General features: G+C 46.8%; 1 protein-coding gene across 3 annotated transcripts in view; it reads right to left on the bottom strand.

Annotated features, from left to right (window-relative positions):
- Positions 1-1,585: 1,585 nt before the first annotated feature.
- LOC142558062 (venom metalloproteinase antarease-like TserMP_B) overlaps positions 1,586-25,384 on the bottom strand; it is a 154,160-nt gene continuing 130,361 nt past the window's right edge. For all 3 annotated transcript variants that reach the window (XM_075670224.1, XM_075670225.1, XM_075670226.1), the window contains 2 exons: positions 15,314-15,436; positions 1,586-1,775 (listed from right to left, as the gene is read on the bottom strand). In XM_075670224.1, the coding sequence (XP_075526339.1) occupies positions 1,734-1,775; positions 15,314-15,436 (165 nt within the window). In that variant the 3' untranslated portion in view covers positions 1,586-1,733. The remainder of the gene's footprint in view (positions 1,776-15,313; positions 15,437-25,384) is intronic.

Here is a 25,384-nt window from a genome sequence, read left to right as displayed (position 1 = left end):
TTTGCAGGCCCAGTTGAAGTAAAAGAATTCAACTCAACAGTTAAAGTGACTGTGATGGTCTCCCTGCTTTTCGTGAAGAAAAAAACAGTCGTAGTTCATTATAATTACGCTATTTCCTGCATGCCTCAAGTGCACAATTAATGCAGTTGATATGTGAGAAGTGGCTATACGACTAAAAAAATGGCCTAACTATTAAAAAAAGCGAATGACAAATTTTTCATGGCTTGAGGCAAATTTTCGCCTAAAAATGTTTTATTTATTATTCATGTATGTGCACTTTGGGAACAAATATCAGAGAATACCCTGAACGGAAGGAACAAACACCTTACAACAAATATGTTTTAGGGCGAGAAGTAAGTAGACAAACATAGGTTCAACTGTTTCCACTAGAGGAAAAATATTTCGCATCACTGGTGAACGCAGTTTGGCTATGGGAACTTATAAAATCAGTGTTTTTCAGCCTCTGGTTGTGTCAATTGCTTTTTACCTTGTCTGTGTATGTGCTTGCGTGTGTATGTAGTTGATGGCCATGAACTTCCTCAACGCGGCCGGACTACAACTTTTTTTTTTCTATCGAGTGCCAGTTTGGAGTTTTATAAACGTATTCTGTTTAAAGTAATAGGGGAAAGTGCACTTCTTTGAGCAATCACAATCAGAGAAACGGCAAAAAATATACGTGTTGCACATCTCTCCATGTATTGTTCATAAGATACACAGCTTTCGCTAAGCGCATAAGTGGAGGTGACGCTAATTTTGTTTCCACGCACAGAACTGAATTCTGGGGTTTTACGGGACAAAACCATGATACGCTTGTGATGAACACCGTAGTGGAGGATTCCGGATTAATTTTAACTACTAGAAATTTTTAACGAGCCTACAATGGACGAGACACGGGCGTTTTCGCATTCCGCCGGCCACGGCCACGGCCGGGGCTTGGTCCAGCGATCTGATGCTTAGCAGCGCAACACCACAACAGCTAAGCCAACACGGCGTGTTTACAAACAGAGCATCCAGACAGAGCAGCTCAGGCCGGCCGTGGTGCTGATGCTGGTGGATCTGTGCTGGTGACCAGCTTCTGGCCCAATAACGTCATACGCCATCTTCGTTGCATTAAGCTCAGGGTCCAGTGACTGAGTTGTGCTCCCGGACTTCATCTGTTTGACCTCTGCACGTGGAGCAGCTTTACCAAGGGGGAGTTTTCATGATCTGGATATCATGAAGGAAACTCCTGAAGAGATCCTAGCCCATAGAATGCTTTCAGGGAAAAAGCGAACGAACATCTGTGGAACCGAGGCTAGTTCATTCCAATTCCATTCCCCCCCCACCCCATTTCTATCCGGACTTCGACAAAAAAGCTGTTTAAGTTTAATTTCAGGAATATAATTCCGCAACACCTATATCAGCTATTTGTGCACCATCGTGACATTCTATGATGATGCATGTGATTACATTGCTTAGAAATAAATTTTTTTCTAAAAGTATGCGCAGTTCTGCTGCATCAATAAGTTCCATATATCACAACAATGTGTTTCATTGTATACTGCCAAAGAAACCATGCAACCGGACACATATAAGAATGTGATACGCACATTTTATTCCCTTGAGGCGGCTGCGTTCCTTTTAATAAGTTCCGTGCAAAACGTTCAACTTTATTGGGTTTCGGAGACCTCTGTTCAGTACAGTGCGGAAGATTTGTTCAGTGCCTAATAAATGCGGTTGATTGGGTGCAGCGGTTATCGTCCGTAAGGTTGCACGCACTTGCCTCGGACGCAAACCTGAAAGTTAAGCGAAGTGAAAATGCCGTTATAACAAACACAAGAAACGCATGGACATTAAATCGCTTAATAAATAAAAAGTTCTCCAACGTTTCCTGTTCTGAAGTTCCCCGTTATGACCATTTGGGAGTAATTATGTAAATGAATATGGCAGTGTGACTGGTGCTGTTGTGCTTAAAGGTTGCTTGTAAATCTGTGGCATCTTATTGATCGTCAGACGGCATCAGGCGACTAAATATGCTCCAAGAAACCACGATAGTGTCAGCGCGCCAAAGTGAAGAGCAGAAGTGATGGAGACGGAGGAAGCAGCAGCCGAGAACATCATCGAATGCTGATTGTATGTTTACAAGAATGGCGCTATTGACGTTGCAAGCGCTGATGTCATGCCTTACATGTCGCATATTTTCATTTATTTGGACAGCAATGCACTGACGTCACACGCAGCATACTATCTGTATTGTGGCATTCGTGTCAGTGCCCAGTATGCACCCACTCGCTTTATTTGAGATCTCGCCACTGTAACACAAACAGTCTGACTGAGCACCTTCTTTTCATTCGACGTCAGGAGCAAAAGCGCCTTTGCATTGAGACTCCCACTTCTGAATTGGGAAACTGGACTAGTCAGCGTTAAATTTGGTTATGAATACCTTGAAGCACAAACGTTTTCCAAGGGTCGTATGAAACGGAGTTGTCTTCAAATAGGATTGTTTTCAAGCTTGCAATATAACCAGTCCAATAACCGGAAAATGTGCGAAGTTGATGAATAAGCGTTTGCCGTACCCGCTTATTCTACTTGCTCGCGAAGACTGTGTGCCTCAAATCACATACAAAACCTGTGGAAGCAGAATTTACATAATCAGCGTTGCCTTTTCATTAAAATTACTCATAATGTAACTGCCAGGACTGTCTAGAACGAAAAATATGGACTTCAAACAACCGATAAGTGGCGCGTGTGGTAATCAATCAAGGCTGCCAAAAAGATTAATCATCTACTGCATGACGTCGTCGTGGCACGCCAAATTTGTACTGGCTTCCTTCTTATTCTACGTAAGCATGTATCAATGTAGCTACCTATATATATATATATATATATATATATATATATATATATATATATATATATATATATATATATATATATATATATCGTTTTTCAATCATGACAGGCCTCGCATTCTGCAGCCAAGCCATAGAATATTTAAAAACCGTAACAGCATAACTAGCACAACAAAAACTAAGCCCAGTGGCAGATGCTGTAATCTGTCAGGTTACAGGTGTAAATATCTACAAACAGCCCCACGAACGTAAAAATTGCTGCAATTTGCCGTGGCTTGTTAAAACAATCGACCGCCACTGAAAATTACCCGGTTGTTTGTTTTTGCTGCTTGGCGCCTGAAAACCACCCAATGCTGTACAACGTGGACACAAATAATAAATTGACAGTGCCATAAAAGCCTGCGAACCTTATTGCGGTGTAGAGCATTGGCGGTAATCTGTTAGCGTGTCTTTTCGTGCCGTGCTGAACGTCTTAGTCATGTGGTGGGCGTAACACTGGAGGGACCCAATGTGCGTCCTTTCGTGAAGGATTATCAATAATTAACATTTCACTCGTCGATACCGCTCCTGAAGACGTCTTTGGCTACAAAGTCGATGCTTCAAACCTCCACTGACGGCCATCAAAGCTTCCCGATCTGTATACCTTCACGAGCCATTCCTTTCTACACTTTAGAAAAAAGGAGGTAGCGAGAACGAAGGAACCAGCCGCTTTCCTCCTTCAGGCCGATGAGTTCCTCCTTCACACGCACTTCACATGCCGCGCCCTCCTGTGGCAATCAAAAGGGAAGGACCGTTTCTCCCTTGGTGCGTAGCTTGCGTCCACGCCGTCGGTGTCCCGAACATCAGCTACAATAGCTTCTTTTAAACGGAAAGTAATGGTAAGTAGCAAAACCTCAGGCCTAAACCCTTCATGACAAGCGATCATCAGTGTCAAAGCTATATCTCGAAAGGGAGCTGCAACAGGAGCCTAGTTCCTCTCGAAAGCAGCGTCCAGCTGCTGACGCACAGCGAGACGAGCCCGTAATCGGGCATCTCGGCCTAGACGCGGCAAATATCAGCCGGCCTTTCTTGTTTTGATGCGTGAAACTAGGATGAGGAGAAGGTTAAGCTATATCAAATGTATACATTTGGGGCCGTTTTGAAGCGCTATCCGCGGCGGCTTCGAAGCTAAACCAAAATAAGTTTGCCGGCGCCGTCACCACGTAGCCGAGCGGTGTGAGCGCTTCACCGCCGCCAGCGACACCTCGAAATTCTTAGATGGAACGCAAACCATGCCGTCAGAGGAAGGAGGTGCATGAGTTTGCCATGCAACCAGATATACAGCTGTATATGCAGCGTCACTTGGGTGCCGGTTCGTCTGCGTCTCCGTGCGCCAGCGGCGGCTTCTTCGTGAGGCATCGCGTAGCACGCACGACGCCACAGACACGGGAAGCGCCGACCAACAATGGATGATGTATATCCTAAAGGGTGCGGTAATGGCAAACGTACGAACCAAATGGATCCAGAAAATAAATTTCGAAAGAAAAGAGGGTTTACTCCCCCGTGACAGCTTAGTACATACAGCTGTCGGCGTGTGTGAAGAAGAGGAGACACTCTCGGAGACAACCTGTAGACTGACAATTGAAACTACAAAGTACGAAAAGGCTAACGAAAGGCACAGGGTTATGGGACAAACGAATATGCCCAGACGCGGACGGGAGACCAAGCTAATGGGACACACATAGTGACGGTACCGCTGTGGACTGTTTCGAGTGCCGGTATTTAGAAAGCTGCGAGCGCTGTCGAACTCTAACGTCGGTACGGAGCGAAACCATCCTCGCTCTAGCAGTAAGCACGGCTAGCATGGCGAAAACGCGGCTCTGCAGTAGAGGTGGTCGGAGAGAGCCGGCATACTCCAAAGCCTGAGCTATCCTTCACGGTCACTTGTCGCGACGGTTACGCTTTCGCCACTGTACTTACGCTATGGTTATAGTAGTTGTAGCCTAGTAGACTGTATCGCAACAATCCTCGTTACCCCGCCTCTCCTCGAGATGGATAACAAAACATACACCACCAGTTAGCTTTCCGATATCGTCAATGGTGAGCTGGGCCAGTCACGTCAATCGCGGTCAGTAATGTTTAGTTCTCGTATGAAATAACACCCTGACATCGTAGCGAGTAACTTGCATCATAGCCTCCTTGGATGCTATGCTAGTATTTACATTCCGCTCTCATCCAACCGCTATATCCTTACGAATAACACGTAGCGGCTCAGCGAATGACGACCTCGACGTAGCCGAATACTTTTGGTCTGTGGACAAGAAAGTAAAACATGATTTCGAAGGCTTACTCGAAATCAGTGGCTTCAGCGCCCTGCCAGATTCATCCCTGCGCTATACGCCCGGCCTCAAGCCCTGCCGCTGGCACAACGCGCACCGGATCCCACGTACCCGCTTTGCAGCGGCGTCCGGACGCCGCGAATAGCAGATTGTTTGTCATTTCTGTATGAAATTAGGCGAGAAAACGTTGAAGCGATCTCAATAAAAGTCATTTTGTAAACGTCAGCAGTTCTTGAAGCGCCATCCACTGGGGCTTCGAAGTGAAAGGCTTAGATCGCCGTTATCATCGTGTTGGTAATTGAAAGTCGCTAGTCAAATGCAGTTAGCATATTGCGGTTTTATATTAAGATGTGTTTGTGGATTAGGCGTGCTTATCAGGTTATTATACCCAAACAAGTATTCTGTGAAAATTTATTGCTGAACAGTCGAGGAAAAGAACTAGGAAGCTACCAGCAAGTATGCGGCTTATATGGTGATCAACACAGCAACAAAGAACGTCAAGCGGAAAGTCAGAGAGGCTGAAATAATCTGAAAGGTGCAATGGAAAAGAAACCTGCCACTAACCACTCAAAAGGAAAAAAACCAAATAAGGAAAAAAATAATTTAGGATAACTCAAAGGGAAGCTAATTACTTTTCGAATCGAGATAGGGATGCCTTAGAACAATCACCTATAAAGCGAGACATAAGAAGGAAGATGAAGTATGTGCTTGCTGCGGTAAATCCAAGGAAACGATGGAGCATGTTTTAGTACAATGTGAAGACATGTGCCCAGGGGTCGATTTAGGCACCACTCGCCTCCTTGAAGCCGTTGGGTTCAGCAAGAGCAGAGGAAAAGTGAACATGTACGCAATAGAGATTAGTAGAATACGATTGGAAGATCGACGGAAGAAAAGTAGGGAAACGACAAAAACCGAAGACGTACAAAAGCAAAGTTCGCAATAGGCTGTCAGGAAATTGGATTTTGGGAGTTGATAGTGTTTTTTTTTTCCTTTTTAACCTAGGTAGGACATTAGGCAGTATAATAGCAAGAGCCTGGTCGCGCAACCTGCCGCCCCATTCCAAAGGGGACGTTCGTAACATCCATTCATTCATCTATCCACATAAGCGTATTTGTGAGTGTGCATGTGTGTGTGCGCGTGCGACGTATTAATGTATGGATATCCCTACGTTTACGTAAGTTCAGCGCCTCGGTGTTCTAGCTATGCCATTCCTTTTCGGTCTCGACAGTGGTTAGAGCGACGCTGAGCCCGCGTTATTAACATGATCAGCCTGCCGTGAACGGCGAGTGATTCTAGTGGCAGACGAGCGGGATCCACCGCTACAATAAGTGTCGTGCTTGCACCTCGTTCCCTGTATGTGCCAAAGAAAACTTAGCGAATTTTTTTTGCAAATATCAGTGACGCACACTATGCTTACAACGCGTACGTTGTTTTGTTGTTTTCCAGCTGCGAACTGCCACAGTTGGTAGGCCTAGTTGCATCCATCGCTTTGCTTCGCGTGCCTGGAGTCGGCCATGTTGGTCTTGGAAGGGAAAAACCGTTCCTCCCATGATTGAAGGAGGATAGTTGCTCAATTTAAACACAAACAAAAGGGACATTGCGGTTTCTCACTTAATAGAGCAAAGGTCACTTCTTTTATTTCTTAGAGTGTAAGATGTGCCTCCATCAAACTCAAATGAAGGCTTGTCTTCTTGGCGGCTCAGCTCGTGCACAGAGCCATGAATCGTATTTTGCTCCTTTCAAATGCCTGTTTCACGGTGAGCGGACGAGACATCGTAGCACTAGAACGTTGCCAAGAGACGCCAAAACGCGCACAAATAATTCCACGTAGCCGCCGTGCCGATGATCCGCGAAATATTTCTCTAACTGGCCGCTGCGCGGCACCACCCTCTACATCGTCTACACGACCACAGTCTACGGCACCATATACGATAAGCACGTCACGAACCTATGTTAAGATTTCTAGGGCATAAAATTTCGTCCTTCTATTTGCTGTGTAGTATACCAAGCTTGGCGAGAGTTTTCTTCTGGTGCCCGACAAGTTTTGACGAGGAATCACAGGCTGTTCCTGCACATTTTAAAACAACCATTTATAAATGCTCACAGTGAGTCTCGAATTGCCACCATGAACGGCAAATATTTTCCCTAATTGCAGCATGTGTCATCAGAACAATCTAAACCTTTATTTTCAGCGTAGCTGATATAAGTGTGAAAGCTTTCTAATAACAGGGCTCACCCATTTGTGACCAGCGCACACGAGTGTTTATCGAATCATTAGGCGATTAACGAACAGCCCAAACGGCTGGACAACAGCCATACAAACAGGACCCGTCTTGAGCTCTTGCCTACTCTGTTCGGCATATGGAACAAAAAGCCAACTAGCCTAGATTCGAACCCTCAAGCAAAATAAGCGCGCTAGAAAGGACAATGCAAATGCAATGGTAACCAAAGACACCGAGACAACGTGGCTGCTTGTCGGACTACTTCCGGTGTGAAAGATACATGGTCATGTCATAAACATTGAGACACCTCGCTAAAGAACAAGACGTGTATTCGGGCCGTATCTAACACAATCACAGCGAACAGAAGAGCAAGAAACATGTACCATAGATCCCGAAGGTCGACGCACAGCACCACCGAGATGAATACATCTCTCGTACTCGCCTACGATGGTGCTGGCGATAAACACTAGCGGAAAGCAATTCTTTTCCAAATACGCAGCAAAACGCACTTATGCAGCAGTTAGTATTTCTGTGCACTGCAGAAGATAGGTGATAAGTATAGACTGGAACTCTGATTGATATTGGCAAATAATTTTTTATGTACACCTGGCCTCAAAATATTACGGACCATGAAATCTGAGAAAAAGCTGAATATCTCGGCAACCTCACAACGCAGCGTGGTATTTGCATTTCAGGTCTGGGCTATAATATGCTAACAACATTGTCGTATACAGTTTTACTGGCTACTGCTGCAGGCTGCTTTGGAATTAAACGTTTTCTGACATGTCGTGGTCCGTAAACTTTTGTGGCCGGGTGTACTTCCCGTAACTGATACCTGTAACATGCCTAGCGCAGGATTTTTGTTAAATAGACAACACTTCAGTCCTGCTCAAGTTAACTTCCACAGTTGTGACATCTGCTCAGTAGTGATCGATTAGAAACTTAATTAGAGAAACATTGTTAATTAATCAACAAAAGCTTCAGCTTGTAGCCTCTGAATATTCAAGTAATCTAGATGATGTGACAGAATTGTGGCGTTTTCCATGGCAGATTTTTAAGCTTACACTTAAATAGACAACGCCGTATATGTCGCCGCAAGAAGCGAAAGCAACACTAGAAGAATAAGGTGATTTGATACGTCTATTCTTCTTTGCGCATTTGTATATGTTTAATTTTGTGTGTGAAACGACGCTTATATTTCTTGGGTTGACAACAGTTCCATAAGACATACAGTAAGGAATGGAGAGTGCCTCTGGTAGCGACACATGTGGCGCTTGATGTGGCGCTTGATGACCATTTCTCACTGCTGATCGAGGCGGAAATGTCCTGTTCCAGCAGTAGATATAACTCTAGAGCTTTTTTTTCTCACAGGGCTGGACAGCGGCGATTTCGAAATCTTCTAGTTCTGCGCTGACTATATGTCCAACGCAGGCTTGGCCAGGCAGGCTATGTATATCTAAAAGCAGTAACAGGCGTTCGCTACTTGGCTTTCAAAATGTCGGCTCATTTCAGTGGATGCACAAGTGGCTTATGACGGGAACTGCTACACGGATTCAGCTGGAGCTTAAGTTGTCGCAGCACTCGATATGAAACTTTCAAATATCATTGTGTTCTCCTTTGCAGTCAACAAATGCACAAATGTGTTGTAATTTTGCATCCATCTTTAGCACCCCGTCCGGTGAGTGTCGGTTTCATTCTACTCGAATATTAATCACAACTAGAGGAATGCATGAACCACAGGATTTTTCATTTGTGCACGTCTCTTAATTAAGAATACAAGCCTAGCATAAGCAAGGGCTACCTTCTTCGTTCTCTTCCTCGCAATATCACATTCCCGGCGGGGTACCTCAGTGCTGGTACAGGTTATGAAGTATCAATTAAGGTGGTTATATGTGGCGTGAGTATGGCAACAGCGTTGTGTGAACAACATTGTTGATTATAGCATAAGGTATAGAACATTCGCCTGACGGTGCAATCTTGTACATCACGTCAGAGAGTGGGCGTAAGATCATGTACGGGCCAGGGTGGAACGTTAGGAGTTTTTCGGACTATCCGACACGGTACGAACGTGTGCAGAGGAGCACAAGAACACCAGAGTAAAAATGAGCTTCTCGGTTCCGACGATCGAAACGGCACCTTCGGCAATCTTGCGAGACAGTAAGGCGTTCACGAGCAATTCATGGGGACGTAACAGGTTGGGGCTGTTCTTTGCAGGGAAGTGCGCCTGGACAATGCAGTTCGCGCCCGAACAAAAGTTATAACGGTAAAAATCTGGTGGTGTCGTGACGAGACGAATTATAAGCAAAGGTGATAAAGAGCACAGCGACGTCCCAGTCGCGGTGATCGTCGGAAACGTGTATCACAAGCTTTTCAGTTAGTGGTCGGTTGAGCCGTTTAATGAGGCCATTCGTTTGACGATGGTACGCGTAGTGACATTGTGCTCGCTAGCACAGGAGCGCGGCCGATCATCGAGGATATTCAATAGTGAGTAAAGACCACGATATGTAAGTAACTGGTGTGGGACGTTGTGGTGTAGAATTACATCGTAGACTAGAATGTTGGCAACATCTATAGGGCACCTGGTTGGAATTACTCGTGTGATTGAATATCTTGTTGCATAATCTGTTGCCGCTGCAAACCACTTTTCTCTGGTGCAAATAGGTAAAGGGCGAAGCAGGAAGAGGCCCCCACGGGAAAATGGCTCCACGGGAACGTAAATAGGTTGAACGAAACCATCAGGAGGCATCGCATGCCTCTTCAGGAGGTGACACAGATCGCAAGCAGCGACATAACGGTGCACAAAGCAATACATTCTGGGTCAGAAGGAGCAACGTCTCACGCAGGCGTATGTACGAATTACACTAAAGTGTTCAGTGGTAGGAGGGACGTGTGCCGGCTGGAGCACGAGAAGTCTGAGGTGCCTTCGAACGACTAGCAGGAGATCGAGAGCTTCAGGGTGTACAATGCGACAATATAAAGTTCCTTCGTGCAGGGTGAACATACGGAGGGCAGAATCACTGGGCGCGGAGAATGCGAAGTACAAGATCGCGGTGTTGTTCCTCGCCGATATGGAGCAAGTTGTTGACGGACAGAATGCCGAAGTTTGAGTCAGCATCTGCGGCATCCAGCGGATGCAGAGGATGGCGGGACAGGCAGTCAGCGTCTTGATGCAGACGTCCTGATTTATACACGGTGGAGGAGGTGTGTTCTTGCAGAAGTAATGCCCAATGAGGGAGGCGTCGTACCGGAACTTTTAAAGAGGGGAGTCAACAAATGGCGTGGTGATCAGTTACGACGCAGAAACTGCGACCGAACAGGTGTGGTCGAAATTGCGCGACTGCCCATACGAGCGTAGGCATTCACACTAATTGATGGAGTAGTTTCGTTCGGGCACAGAAAGGCGGCTGGCGTAAGCGATGACGCAGTCGTCACCCCGTTGGCCTTGGACGAGAAAGACGTTAATGCCATGACCACTCGCGTCTGTGCGTATTTCAGTGGAGCAGAGGAGTGTAAATGAGACTGAATACGCGAAATTGTAAGCCACTCCATAAGTGCAGAGAAGGCTTTGGCTTGCTGTTGTGCGCAAGAAAATGGTGCATCCTTCTTGAGAAGATGGATGAGCAGACAAGCGATATCGGCAGATCATATAACAAAGCGACGGAAATACGAACATATTCCCATAAAACTTCGGACATCTTTTGCTCAACAGGGCACGGGAAAATTGCGCACAGCGGGAATTTTCTCCATGTCACGTTGTATTCTCGCATTTATGAGATATCCGAGAACAGTAACTTTGTTGCGGCCACAATGGCAGGGTGTATGAGTTCAGCTGAAGGCCAGCACCGCGAAAGACAGACAGGGCGGCAGCGAGGCACTGAAGGTGACTCTGACTCTTAAAGGCAGGTGAAAACAATCACATCGTCAAGATAACAAAGGCATATTTACCACTGCAAGCCGCGCAGACGAGAGTTCATCGTGCGCTTGGATGTGGCTAGGGCATCGCATAAATTAAAGCGCATGACTTTGAATTGGTAAAGACCATCTGGTGTGATGAAAGTGGTCTTCTCACAGTCCATCTCATCTACGCCAATCTGCTCATAGCACGAACAAGGGTCAATTGGCGAAAAACATCTTGAACTGCGAAGACAATCAAGGGCATCATCTATGCGAGGCAGTGAGTGCATTTACTTTTTTGTTATCTTGTTAACGTGGCCGTAGCCAACGCAGAAGAACTAAGAGTTGTCGCTTTTCTTTAGCAAGACAATCGGGCATGCCCACGGACTGCTCGAAGGCTCGATAATGTCCTTGTGCATGCCCTTGTCGACCTTTTACTCTATGATGGCCCGCTCCGCTGCGGAGACGCGATAACATCCCCTATGAATTGGGCTGTCATCACCAGTGCATATATATAATAGATGACCATAGATACCTGTAGAGAGGTGGCTATCCAGATCAACAATGTCTCTATAAAAAGAGAGAAGGCAATAAAGGTGTTTTGGTTGCGCAGAAGGAAGATCAGGAGCAATCAATTTATAAATGTCGTCAGCAGGCAAACAAGACGAAAGAGAGCATGGCAGGGGCCCGATGGTGCTGCGGACGGCTTCAGGGATCAAGGAATAAATCTTTAATTTTTCTAAAGGCGTGATATGCGCCAGGGAATGGTCGTGGCGAAGAACCTGTATTGAAAATAAAAAAAATTGAGGATGGGTAGGCAAGTACAGTTCTCAAAGATTTAAATTATGGTGTTTGGGAGCACAAAACTGCGCGACGGAACCACGTCAGTCACCGAGGATGCGACATACTCTACATCAGGAACGGGGGCACCAGTGGTCCAGAGCACATTTGCAGCTGCCTGTGGAGACCGAGGGTGAATTCGGCAAAATATAAGCGCTGTAGTGTACTAGAAGTCTCCTCGGTAAGAAACGGCATATCCAAATATACAATACCGGCGGAATAGTCAGTTTGGGCGGAGGGTTTTCGAGATAAACTGAAGACTGAGACTGAGATCATGCCTGCACTGTTCGAGGAAAATAAGTAAAACAGTAGTGTAGTGTCCCCCCGAGGTCACATGTGCTGTGCACATTCCTATAACCGGTGAAGTGCTGCCGTCGGCTACTCATGTTGTACAGGGCAAGGCGGGTGTCAAAATGTTCCTGAACCTTCGATCCATAGCACCACTTATAAATGAAACCTGCACTCCAGTGCCAATGAGAGAGGTGACGGTAACATCACGTACTTCAACGTGCAGTAGGTTTCCACTTGTAAGTAGGGACAAAATAGGATTTGTAGGCTGGGTCACAATTGCAGCGTCCCCTCCCTGAGCTGCTCCGCCTAGTTTCCAAAAGTGTAGCGACCGGTTCCAGATGGTAACGAAGAGTGGCGAACGAGTGACCCTGCCGAGACGGGGAGCTGTCTCGGTGGAGCGTGGTCGGCATTAGTGTTCTGAGGCGATGTGTAAGGCGTACATTCGTTTTTTACATGAAAAAGACGCCTGTGTCACAACTTTTGATTGTGCGAAAAGGTATTAATCTTGATTACCGCAGCAGTGAAAAGGGGACAATGTTGGAGAAACTTTGCTATGTTCAACCAATATTATTTCGTATAAACGCGTATCTTTTTTAAATGATGGCCCAAAACGCAAATGGCAGCACCACCAGAGAGCGATGCAAATACTACGAGCACGTATTAGAAACAAAAATTTACATGGCGCCGAACGACGAGGGAAATGTGGCGATATGCATTCCTTTCGGCCTCCATTGCATATGGCGGCTCATTAGCCTAATTCGCGCGGCTCATCGCACCACAAATTATGGCGGAAAATAGCTGCAATGGCGGCCCCGCGCAACGTCAGGCAACGTGAAACATATATTTACGAAACGGACCTTTCTGTGAGGCTCCCCACGGCATATTCCTTCAGCCAATCAGCAAGCTGACATGGCGTCTATCATGGATTGCCACCACATATTCGCGAAATTCCGGGTGCATCGCACTGGCTTCTGTATATTGCCGCTCACTTTCTTTTTGAAGCGCTAACGTCGCAATATAGCTTCCAAGGACCAAAAAAATGTATTAATCGATAAAATTTGCAGCTCCACGTCACGTGTCGTCATATTGATGAAAACGCAAAATTGCATATTGGAAAACTTCCGTTTCCCCGCACAAATTTCAAGTCACGTGAGCTCTCCACAGCCAATCAGAGAGTCAACATGGCGGATAATGGCGGCCGTGCAACCGCCATGCGTGTCGAAAATAGCACCCTAGGTCGCGAAGCTTCGGGCGAAAAGCGGTTCAGAACAAATTGTCACGGACATCAGCAAGGGTTGTTATGGGAGCAGCGATTGAAGCGTGATTATGTTTAGAGGGAACAATCGCTAGGAAAGAAAAACGCATTTTTAAATTAAAGCGAGGCACAGATTAATTCAGCGAAAATAAAATTCCTTATCAATTTTATATATGGATGACGAGTAAAGAAAAGACTACTCTATTTTATTTTATCATTATCAATAAATACTTTTTTTTCAGCGCCCATCATTGACGCCGCTATCGCTTGCAAAGCAATGTAGCTCTCGAAGTGGTGCAGAAATGTGCGCTCGTAGCTTTACCTATTACAATACACCCCCTAACACGTTGTGCTCTCTCGCTTGTCGACGCTTGTCTAAATTTGGTGACGCGAGTAGCTACATCGTTTGTCAACCTGTTCAGTCAAATGTAGTGAGTTCCGACCACCAGATGATTGCTTACTTCAGTTGCTATCGTGCGGCTGAGCAGGCCAACAGGCTTGGCGTCCGGCTACAGAACCAGCACTCTACACCTAAAGCTTTCGTCGGCCCCCAAAGTTCTTTTCAGGGGTGCGATTTCGACACCCGTACGGGTGACCTTTTCTTGCATCGCTTTCTTCAGTGAAAGCTCGAAACGCTCGTCAAGTAGAATGACGGGCAGTTAAATATACACCTCTAACGGCAGACCCCTGGAAAAAATTTCCCGCCATTGAGATCAAAATGACGTCGCTTCTCTTTTTAACGAATATGGCTTCATATTGTTCTTTCTTCCGCCGGAAGTGTTCCCTCCGCATACAGATGGCACTAACCCCGATGAACCGCGATGTTTCGAACGCATGGACTTGCAAGGAAGATTCGCGACGACATATATTTACCTTGGTCGGTGTTTTGATGTGCACTCTGGTTATTATGGCACTGCCTCCGTTTCTGCCATCCTTTTTCCCGTTTGTGTTAAGAAACGAGTGACGTCATGCGAGAGTTTGATAGTACAGCTAGAGAAAATCTTCACTTTTGGACAAATCGCAGAACCGCTAAAAATGGACACATTTTCGCAGGGTAAAAAAAGAACATCCTTATCAGGCGCCGTAGTTCTGTGACAGGTTTCCTTTTATGGACGAGTTGTGCAGGATGTGCGCGAGAGTAACGCCCTTTCTGCTCGAAAACTAGATGCGCCATCTGCTTTCCAGGAAAGAAATTTTGCCGTAAGGTGGATACTCCTTTATCGTGTGTCACTGCGCTTGAACGCCTTTCCGGTATATGTCCCCTTACCTAATGGACTTTAAAGTGCCCGTTTCCCGGGTATGATTCCTAACGGTTATAGAAGCAGGCTTTTGGAAAACTTACCTGGAAGGTTATTGTATTTCGTAGCACAATTTAAGGTGACATATGTTGAAACTGGCGCCAATCGTAAGGAGACATGGCTTATCTACACGTCGGCTTAAATATTGAAATTATAACATGTGACCTACAGTCTCTAAGCAAAAAAAAATGAATGAGCAGTTTTAGGTAATTAGCAAAATTATCGTGAAACATTTTCTAGCTCCTAATGGTCGCTTAGCCGCATAGCCCTTCTGCAAGAACAGCAGAGGGCCATTGGAAAATAAAGGGTTCCACGTAAAAAAGAAACACCTCATATTACGCTGTTTAGTAAACTGTAGACTTACTGCGCCAGTGTAGCAAGGAGTTCCTTCCGGTGCACGATGTGTGTAGAACGTGTAGCCTCCATTAACGCCAACTGGAACGTTGCATGTCAGCCGGCACTGTATTAGCGTCGTTTGCGATTGGGTCTGAAAGCGTCACGAGAAAATAATATAAAAGGTGACATTTATTTCCGTCACACGCTGTTACCGTAGTGGGAAAACGATTAAGACAAAATAGTGTGATTATTAAATGTAACGCGGTTCTACGTGTCTGTTTCTGAGCAAAGTGTATACCACAGAAGCAAGCCCTGCATCCCAGCCAAAATGTCATCATTGTTAAGCGCCATACGAAATGCGGAAACGGAAGCGCGTGCTCAGTCCACACTTAATTTCTTACAATATTGCGTGCAACCGTGTTTTCCTCCTGTCGGTAAGTCAGTGGGCAACGCAACGTGGTTATATATTGTAACGAGCATTCCGAAGCACTCTCGGGTTTTAAAAAACCGCAGGGCAGCTGGCTTCTCAAAAGGCCGTCCATCGGGGCTGGCTCGCGAGCAGGAAGGAGACGGGCGGGCTTCTTTGTTTTCTCGGCTCGACACACTCTGGCACTCGACCCACTACCTACGTGTGGTATTATTTCTTCTTCCGAGCAAAAACATAATAGGCGCCGGCTACGGGGGAGCTCAGGGGCCCGAGCCCACTCCGGAGTTTTCCCGGAGGGGGCGGAGCCCCCCCACAGGCACACGCGTAAGATGTCATTACCAGAGTTTTGTAACCCACAACATTTGAAGTTTCTTTTTACTTGCCTCTACCTTTTCACTTAGAATTTTATCGAGGCTAATAGCTTACTGCATTATTGTTGGCCGCAGACGTGCACGGCTTTGATTTCATACTTTTACTCTAATTCTGCGATTCCAGACAGTAGAAGGACAACCGCATTAGAAGCACTAGCGGCTCCTACCTCATTCGTATTTTCTCACTTCAACATTGTTTTAAATTTCCACTGTAAACACCACGCACATAAACAACATATTTAAAGATACACACAGGACAAGTTTACTATAATTTGGAAAGAGAAGGAGGTAGCCAATTGAAACTATTCTTAAAAGTATTGATAGCCTATGCCTAGAGAATGAACATGTTGCTGTAGTTTCACTTCGCTTGAAATTGCTTTCCCTGCTTGTTTGACCGTGAAAGAAAAAAAACAAAAAACACGTGACTTGCTCACTTGCGCGTCGTGATTGCAGCGCTCCTAAAAATTTATCGTACAAACGAACCAAGCATCTAGTAGGGTGTGCTTGGGCCTAAAAGGCGACGGGGCATTGATGCAAGCGTTGGTTGCGCGATTTACGCCACCGATGAGCTTCCCTCGCCGTGGTTCATGAAAGCCATACGCAGGCGCCAATTCGGCGCATCTAGAAGTGGTACATTTACTTTCTAGAACACATCGGTATTGCCTTTTCTCTTCACGTGGGCAGCTTCCCGGTCAGTTTATTTCACCTTTATTTTTTTGCCATGAACCCGTTTTTCCCGCAGGTATACACTCTAATGAAAAACAATACTGCCATTTTAACTTGGCTCTCATCCGAAGTCTCTGGCGCAAAATATAGCTGTGTGCGCACTCTTTCGAAGCGGTGCGAGCGGGGCCAGAATTTGAAACATTCTATGCCTATTACATTGTTGCTCGCGTTTCGTGCGTTGCCAGGGCGGCGCTACGGCCGGGTTGTGAAGTGACTTTTGTTATCAATGTGATCAGTCAGCCTTGAGAGACGGATAATAAGTGTGACGTGTAAATGAGAGGAAGGAATAGGTGCGAAGCTGCGAAACCTGCTGTTGCTTCTCCATCTGTGCCATTATAAGGGTGGTACGCTGTCTCTTCGGGTTTGCGACCGGCAAAGCATTTGCTTTGAATGAGTCTAACTGAGGTCAATGCTTGATGATCTGGGTGGGAGCTCAGTAACGGGGTATTTTTCATTTTTTCTGGGGTTCTTTGCCAGTCGGAGGAAGCTTTACGCCATTAGTACGTCCCAGAAAACACCGCATTTACATGTCATTTTGAAGGTGCCTACAAATGACTACTTGACATTTTGCTTATTACGAGAGTACTTATCGAGTTAGATAATTAGCAATAATGCCATAATTAAATCTCAGTAACGAAAAAAATTACTTGCGGAAAGATTACTGCACTGGAAAGAATATGAAATAGGTTTTCTTCGAGTAACGCAATTGCTCTTTTATAAGCCTTTATTTGTGCGTAATCATACGTCACAGATTTCTGCGTGACTGGTGCGTGATATTTGGGACACCAGGTATAATTGCCTCAGAAACCTAAATGAGGCCAACCTAGATTCACGCGAACTCATCCTCCACAGCAGCATGCGCTTATACTCGGACACAAAGACGAACTGAGACAGAGAGAGAAAGAGATGCGGCAGTTTCTCCGGAAATGCGAAGCAGTGTTAGTGATAGCGAAGTATAAAACAATTTGACGAAGGAAGATTACACCACTGAGAAACGCCAGATTCTTGGTGGTGCGAGAAGTATGAGGCTGTGAAATCGTACTATGAGGGTACTATGACATCTTGTATATATATTCATATAAGGCCGACACTGCAGTTGCCAATTCTTCGACGTCACACGAAGTTTCGTCAATTTCAACTTTGTATATATATATATATATATATTATAAAGGCGTTGATTAGTCTCCGGGGTTTGGGACCTACCGTTAGAGCAGGGCACGGACACCCAGCATGGGCGGCATTCAGTAGCAAGAGCGCTGAAGAGGATGACCGGCTGTATCATTCCAATCCCTCTCTACAGTTACCGCTGGGAGAAAAATTGGAGCCATCCGGCGACCTGACAGCTTGCCAGTATTAGTGGGTCATAGTAGGTCTTGGGGCGGTCGACGTTGACAATGTTTCGTCCACGACGGCGCATGTCCGAAGACAGTTCAATGGGCTCGATCATGTAGTTGACCGGATATGTGCGTTTGACGACGCGGTAGGGGCCTTCGTACTTCAGCAGTAGCTTCGACGAGAGCCCAGCTGCAGTGAAAAGGACTGAGAGCCACACAAGCGCTCCGGGAAGGAACGCGCGCACCGAAGTGGTGTCACCGCGAACGCTCTTCTGGCTCTGTTCGTCATTTAAAGTAAAGTCCCGCTCGACATTGCGACATTCTTCAGCATGTCTGGCTGTGGCAGAAATAGGCGCACAGTCAGATGCAACCAGCTTTCACGGAAAGATTGTGTCAATTGTGTGCGATGGGTGCCGGCCGGAGTATATGAAATAGGGTGAAAAGCCAGTGGTGCTCTGAGTGGCGGTATTGCAGGCGTAGGTTGCGAAGTGAAGAATGGTATCCCAATTTGTGTGGTTGGAGGCTATGTAGTACATTGCGAGCTTGTCGCCAAGAGTATGGTTAAAACGTTCTGTGAGGCCGTTTTACTGCGCATGGAAAGCAGTAGTTGTGAAATGCACGACTTTGCAACTCGTTGAGGATGGCTTCATACAGAAAGAAATTCAACAAGAGGCGACACTCGGCGACAACTGGCAATAGGAAACACATCACGGCTAGTGTTGATCTCATGTGTTAGGTGACGCGAGCGTCGAAAAGAGAAACGAATCTGCAATGAACTCACACACAACGTATTATTTTTTATTCTTTCCCGTTAAACCTAAAAAGTTTTGCGTGTAAATGAACCTATAATTTGCGACTTATTTTTCTTGTGTTACCTAGCCACAAGCTAATGGCACGCCAGGCACGACAGATGCATGCGTTATGCGCCAGAGAGGCCGTTGAGGCTAGCGAGGTCGATTGCACCTGTGAACGTCGAGGAATGCATGTGAAGTTCACCTGTTCGGTGACCCGTCTCTTTTGGATGTAGCATGTTTGTTGGGCCTCCGGCGTATTCTTGCGTTCGTTCCCGACTTCGACACAGCTCCACTGCACTATTGTACTAGGGCAAGGTGAGAAATGTGCTTCCACAGTCTGCGACGCATTTCAAGCTTACAGCATGGAACCTAGACTAGTGACGCAGTTAGCGAGAACCAGTGGCACAGTAAAGTCGAAATAATGACTCGTACTTCGAGATGTTTGCAACGCTTTCTATGAGCCCCAACATTATTATAACTTATTTTGGTAGTTCTTGTGTACGCTCGTCGCACCCGGCTTTGTGACTTGGGTGGCGAAAAGCCCCTCGACCGTGTGACGCAGTTTCGTGGTACTGACTCTTCCCAAGAGAAGGTTTAGCGCTTTTTCTGACCCTGACCATTTTTGCAACTAATTTCCTTACTTTTTGGGGAACTTTTTAAGCACAGTGGCCATGCCCGGCGTTGTCGCGCCGTTAGCGAAGAGTAGCTCGGCTATGTGCCGCAGTTAGTTTCGCATGTACTGAATCTTACTGGGGCAAGTTAGTCATGCATTCTCTGACCCCAAAAATTATTGCAATTCGTAACCTTTTAGGGTATTTTCGAGGCACGGTCGCCGGGCCTGGGGTTGTGACACAGTTATCGAAAATGCAAGCCGGTCGTGGTGACGGTTAATTTGGCGTGTACTGAATCTTAGAAAGGTTTTTGACGCTTTCTATGGTACCGCAACATATACCTTCTTTCGGTACTCGCGCTTGTCGAAGACGCCATGAGCGATTGGCAAGAGTGACAACACTTAAGTGTGTTGCTTGGGCCGGCAGAACGTGCAAAAGATAACGCTGAGGAGCTCATAAACGAAGAACTCGAAAACTCTCTTTTGAACGACTGAAAACAGGCTTTTCACCTATGCATTTCTCTTGAGTGTCAGTAGAAGGCATTCTGCGAGCGTGTAGCATGGTCTGGCTGAGAGTATGTGTCGTGACCAACTCTGTGTATGTAGCGCACTAACGCGTCGGCTGAGGCCTAGTTGTTTTGGAAACGCACAGTCACCCCTGCATTTTTGCTCTTAAAGTGCAGGAAATAATGTCCGGGAGGGGAGAAATGCCGAAATATCGGATGTTTTCTTTATAATTTATAGTGTGGCTTGAAATGGAGTCGGACCTTATCGGCGGGATCTTTGTAAAAGCGAATTGCTTTTGTTTGTAATGTCGCCCATTCACCACTTTCACACGTTTCCCCTCTACAGGCTCTATTTCTATAACGGCTAAATACGAAAATGACACATGCTTGTAATTCACTTTTTTTCAGCTGATGCCGTCTGGTGGAGCTTCGTACGGGAACTCCTGCTGCTTACCTGCTGCCACAACATCCGATGAACGCACAAAAAGCCCGGAACGAGCATTTATATAGAGGGAAATAAACATTTCCTCGTCTATAAAGCGTTTTGCATCTACTTTATGAAATTGGACGCGGCGCACATTCGATAGGGGCTTGTAAAGATCGTTCGCAATCATTTTAAATAAATAAATGATTCTGCACTAAGACCGTGGGCGATTGCGCAGCAGCAGGAGAAGAAAGGAGAAGAACTGTGCCAAGTAGCCCAGCCGGCGTAGCGCGTGCCAGCTGGCGTTCAAAACGCGCGCGCCCAGAACCGAAATAGGAAAGAGTTAATCCCATCCGCTTGAAGGTCGTCGCGAATGGCGAAATAGTGGCCGTGACGACGTAACGCGGGAGTGGTTGGTTCTGCCGATACATCAGAGAGCAAGTATATCAGCGAGGTGATCCAGTGGTCCTCGCGCTCTTAAACGATGGTGCGAAGGTCGATGGAAGAAACAGCAAGCTGGGATACGGAGCAGCGAGCACGGTCGGCGGACAAGAGAGAGCGTGAGAGGCCGTCGACGTCAGAGTGCTCGTGGCCACTGCGGTAGAGCACGCGGACTTCTTAATCCTGCAGGCGAAGTGCCCATCGGGCAAGATGGCCTGTGTCATCTTTCAAGGAAGACCGCCAACATACTGCATGGCGTTCCGTGACTACATCAAATGGACGGCCATACAAATAAGGCCTCAACTTGGTTAGCGCCCAGATAATGGCCAGGCTTTCTTTTCCTGTCTCAGTGTAATAGTCCCAGCTTTTGTAAGCGTATGACTTGCATAAGCCACGACACATTCAGGAAAGACCTGCTTTCACTGGGCAAGAACAGCGCCGAGGCCAACACCGCTGGAATCTGTGCACCCCTCGGTAGGCGCCGTCGTGTCGTAATGGCGCGAAAATGGCGGAGATGTGAGCAAACGATGGAGCTTTCGGAATGCCTTGTCGCACTCGGACAACCACGAAGTGAGGGGCCTGTTGCTTACATGAAGTTTCGTCAGGAGCCATATGATGGCGGCGAAATTGCGAATGAAGCGTCCGAAGTAGAAACACAGACAGATGAAACTGCGCAATATTTTGACGGATGTTGGCTTCCGGAATTCGGCGACGGCCCAAAGTTTGGCTGGATCGGGCAGAATATTCCATCCGTGGATACGACGTAACCTAGAATTTTTAGATCCCGAGCAGCAAGCGGCATTTCTTGAAGTTAAGTTGTAACCCTGGGTATCTTAAACATGTTAAAACAGACCGGAGCCGTTGAAGGTGCGTGCTGAAGTCAGGATAAAAAAAAGAACGTCGTCAAGATAGCACAAGCATGTGTGCCACATCAAGCCGCGCAAAACTGTGTCCATCTTGGGCTCAAATGTTACTTGCGCAATATAAAGTACAAAAAGCATTACGTTCAATTCGCATAAGACGTCGGGTGTGACAAAAGCTGTCTTCGGCCGATCGGCATCGGTCATGGGTACTTGCCGATACCCTGAGCGCACACCTCGGGGTGAAAAGAATTCTGTGCCTTGTAGAGTGTCCATCACATCATCTCTGCGTGGGAGAGGGCACATGTTCTTGCGAGTAATCTTGTTCAGGTGGAGGTCTTCCACAGAAACTGTTGAACTTCGTATCACCTCGCGGCGAAGCATGTCGTCGACTTGTTCATTGAGAACACGACGTTCTGCAGGAGATACACGATACGGACGTTGCCGCACTGGCGGTTGTGGGCCAGTATCGGTGCGATGTGTAACAGTTGGTGTCCAGCCCAGGGAAGATTGTCCTACATCGAAACAAGAACGAAATTCTTCTAGAAGGCATAAAAGCTAAGACTGCTAGACCGGTGTAAGGGCATCGGCAATAGAAGAACCGAACACATCACTGGGCGATAGGTCCCACGTAGAAAAAGCACTGAGCGCACTGAAACGAACACAGTAATTGTGATAGGGTACGTCCATAACTTCCACCCTTTCGATCGCTTCTACAATAGCAAAACATTCTCCTCGGAGCAGCACAGCGCATGCGAATGGTTTGCAAACGAAAAAGGTGCTCTAGCCCTGTGTGATGTCCACTGACGCAACAGGCAGCAGCAGAATGAGTGAGAAAGCGGTCAACTGGAAAGAGTAGTGCGACAGCGCCTGAGATTCCTCTGCAGTACATGGGCACGACCGTTGACGCGATCGAAGAAACGTGGGAGTCGGCTTGGACAAGTAGTTTCCCTGAAAGCGAAGAAATGTCGGTGAGCGGCAAATCTAACAGGGTCGAGAGTTCTATTCCGTCCCATGCGCAATAAACAACGGCATTGCGGCGCGAGAGATAATTCCAGCCTAGGATAACGTCATGAAACCACGAGGAAAGGATGATGAATTCTATGGCGTATAGAACGTGGGCAATGACTACGCAAGCAATGTAAGCCGCCAAGGAGTGATAACGCTGAACGCCGGCTGCGTGGAAGGCAGTCCAGAAAGGGGCGTTCAGAAAGTAAGCGGCAAAGGTTAGCGCTCATAACACATAGGGCGGCTACAGTGTCCATGAGTGCAGATGCGCGAACACCATCAACAAACACTTCGATTACGTTCGAGGGACTGTGGTGAGGAATTTCACATTTCGACGTTGTCCCAGCCTTTCCCTCTGAACTGCGACGATTGGTTTTGCTCGTCGCGAGTTATGCGGCCAGGTCGCATCGGTGACAGTGAGCCACGGCCTGAAGAAGGTGAACGGCGGGTAGTAGCGGTCGAGCGCAATGTCGGCGACATAGCCGACGAGGGGCCATAATTTTGATGGTTGGACTGGATTGTCACGGGTGGCGCGGCGCTAGGGGGCTGCACACGATTACAGAAATCGTGCGACGCGACCAGCGTAGCCGCACGTAAAGCACATTGGCCGGTTGTCGGGAGTACGTCATCGGGTCGCCGGGGCAGCTCCCATCCATGTCACCGGACGCATGCACTGTACGGGGTCGGCTGCTGACATGACTGCACGGTGGGTGACAGTCGGGACATAGAGAAAAGATTTCATCAAGAGGGGACACTCGGCGAAAACTGGCAACGTCACGCCCGTATTAACGCCGACCGTTCGCTGCCGCGAGCATTGAAAAAAAATGGTGTAAACTGAAGTTAACAGACATTGTTCCATATTCTTATTGTTTCCCGGCAAAACTAAAGATATCTGCGTATAAATAATAATAATATATGGGGTTTTACGTGCCAAAACCACTTTCTGATTATGAGGCACGGCAGGCACTCCGGAAATTCCGACCACCTGGGGTTCTTTAACGTGCACCTAAATCTAAGTACATGGGTGTTTTCGCATTTCGCCCCCATCGTGCGCATAAATAAATTATACTTTGCGGCTTACTTCCGTTACGTAGCGACAGGTGAATGACGCTCCAGATGCATGCGTCATTTGTCAGACATGCCGCCGAACCGAGCGAGACCGGCTGCGCATCTTAGCGTTGGCTTGTTCGGCGACCCGTCTGCCTGTTTCTCTATTTTTGAATTTAGCCTTGTTTGTTGGGCTTCCGGCGAATTCTAGCGTACCACTGCACTATTGGACTATGGCAAAGAGAGAAATTTTGTTCGACAGTCTGCGACGTATTTCAAGCAATAAGGCGTACGGCATGGAACCTAGACTTGTGACGCTGTTAGCGAAAAACAGGTCGGCCCTGGTACGCACTTACGTTTCGCGCTTTAATGCACTGACAAGCTTGTGGCGCTTTCATTGACGCCCAATGTTGTGGAAAATTAATTTCGGTACTTTTTCATTACTTATTACTTATGGTGCAGTTTTTTCGTGTGTGCTGAATCTTGTTGGAAATAGTGTGTGGCGCTTTCTCTGACCCCCATCCTTAGTGTTATTTCATTGTATATTGGGGATGACATTGAGGCACACTCGCCGCGCTTGTCGTGACGCAGCGAAAAGCAGCTTTGCCATGGTGACAAAATTATTTTGGCGAGTACTGAGTCTTAATGCGACAAGTTTGACAATTTTTATTGCCCCGCAACAACTTGAACCTTCTTTCGGTAACATACTTGTAGAAAACACGACAAGCAATTGCCAAGAGTATAACACGGGAGTGTGTTTCGTGCACCGGCAGAACGCGCAAAAGATAACGCCAAGAAGCTCAAAGACCAGGAACTTGCTTTGCATTTGAGTGAGTGCGAGTAGAAGGAATTCTGCAAGCGTCCAACATGGTCCCGTTGAAGGCCTGTGTAGTCGCCAGCTCTGTGCATTGTCACGTAGTAGTGACGGTGAAGAAAGCACCAAACTGCAAATGACAATCTAGCGTTTTATTGGGTGAATTAGTGCTGTCAAAAACGGGCTACACTCATCGGCGACAGCGGCTAACACAGGCGCCCATCGTCGAAAATCTGATCAACGGGTAAACCGCGTCGGCTTTTATATATCAGTCGTTCAATCTTCAAGAGTAAACGAGTAAACGCTGGAGCCGCGTATCTTCCACAAAGTTGTACGCTATACGCGTCGCGCATACATTCAATCAGATTGCACAAGGTTCGGTGACAGGCAGCGGATGGAACAATCGATAACATTCCAAAAACTTCCTGTACATGCAGGCGCGTCCTGCGCTGTGCGATAACAGTTGTTAGGCGGTGAAACATGGTCGCCTGATAAAAAAGTACACGTGACAATACCCCCTTTTTAAAAAGCATATACTTCAAAAAAGAACGAACGTAATAAACACACCCGTAGCAAAGAAACAACAAAAATAAGGAAGTTCGTCAGCATGCGTAAAAGGGTTTAAGACACACCATGTGAACCACTTCAGATTGTGTGCGGCGCCGCTGGGAATGCGAAATGCCGTCTGGCACGACCTCATACTCCAGTTCGCCAATACGTCGGATGATCTTGTAGTG

This window comes from Dermacentor variabilis, chromosome 9 (genome assembly GCF_050947875.1).
Source record: "Dermacentor variabilis isolate Ectoservices chromosome 9, ASM5094787v1, whole genome shotgun sequence".
Taxonomy (NCBI): Eukaryota; Metazoa; Arthropoda; class Arachnida; order Ixodida; family Ixodidae; genus Dermacentor; species Dermacentor variabilis.
This window is presented reverse-complemented; position numbering and strand designations above follow the sequence as displayed.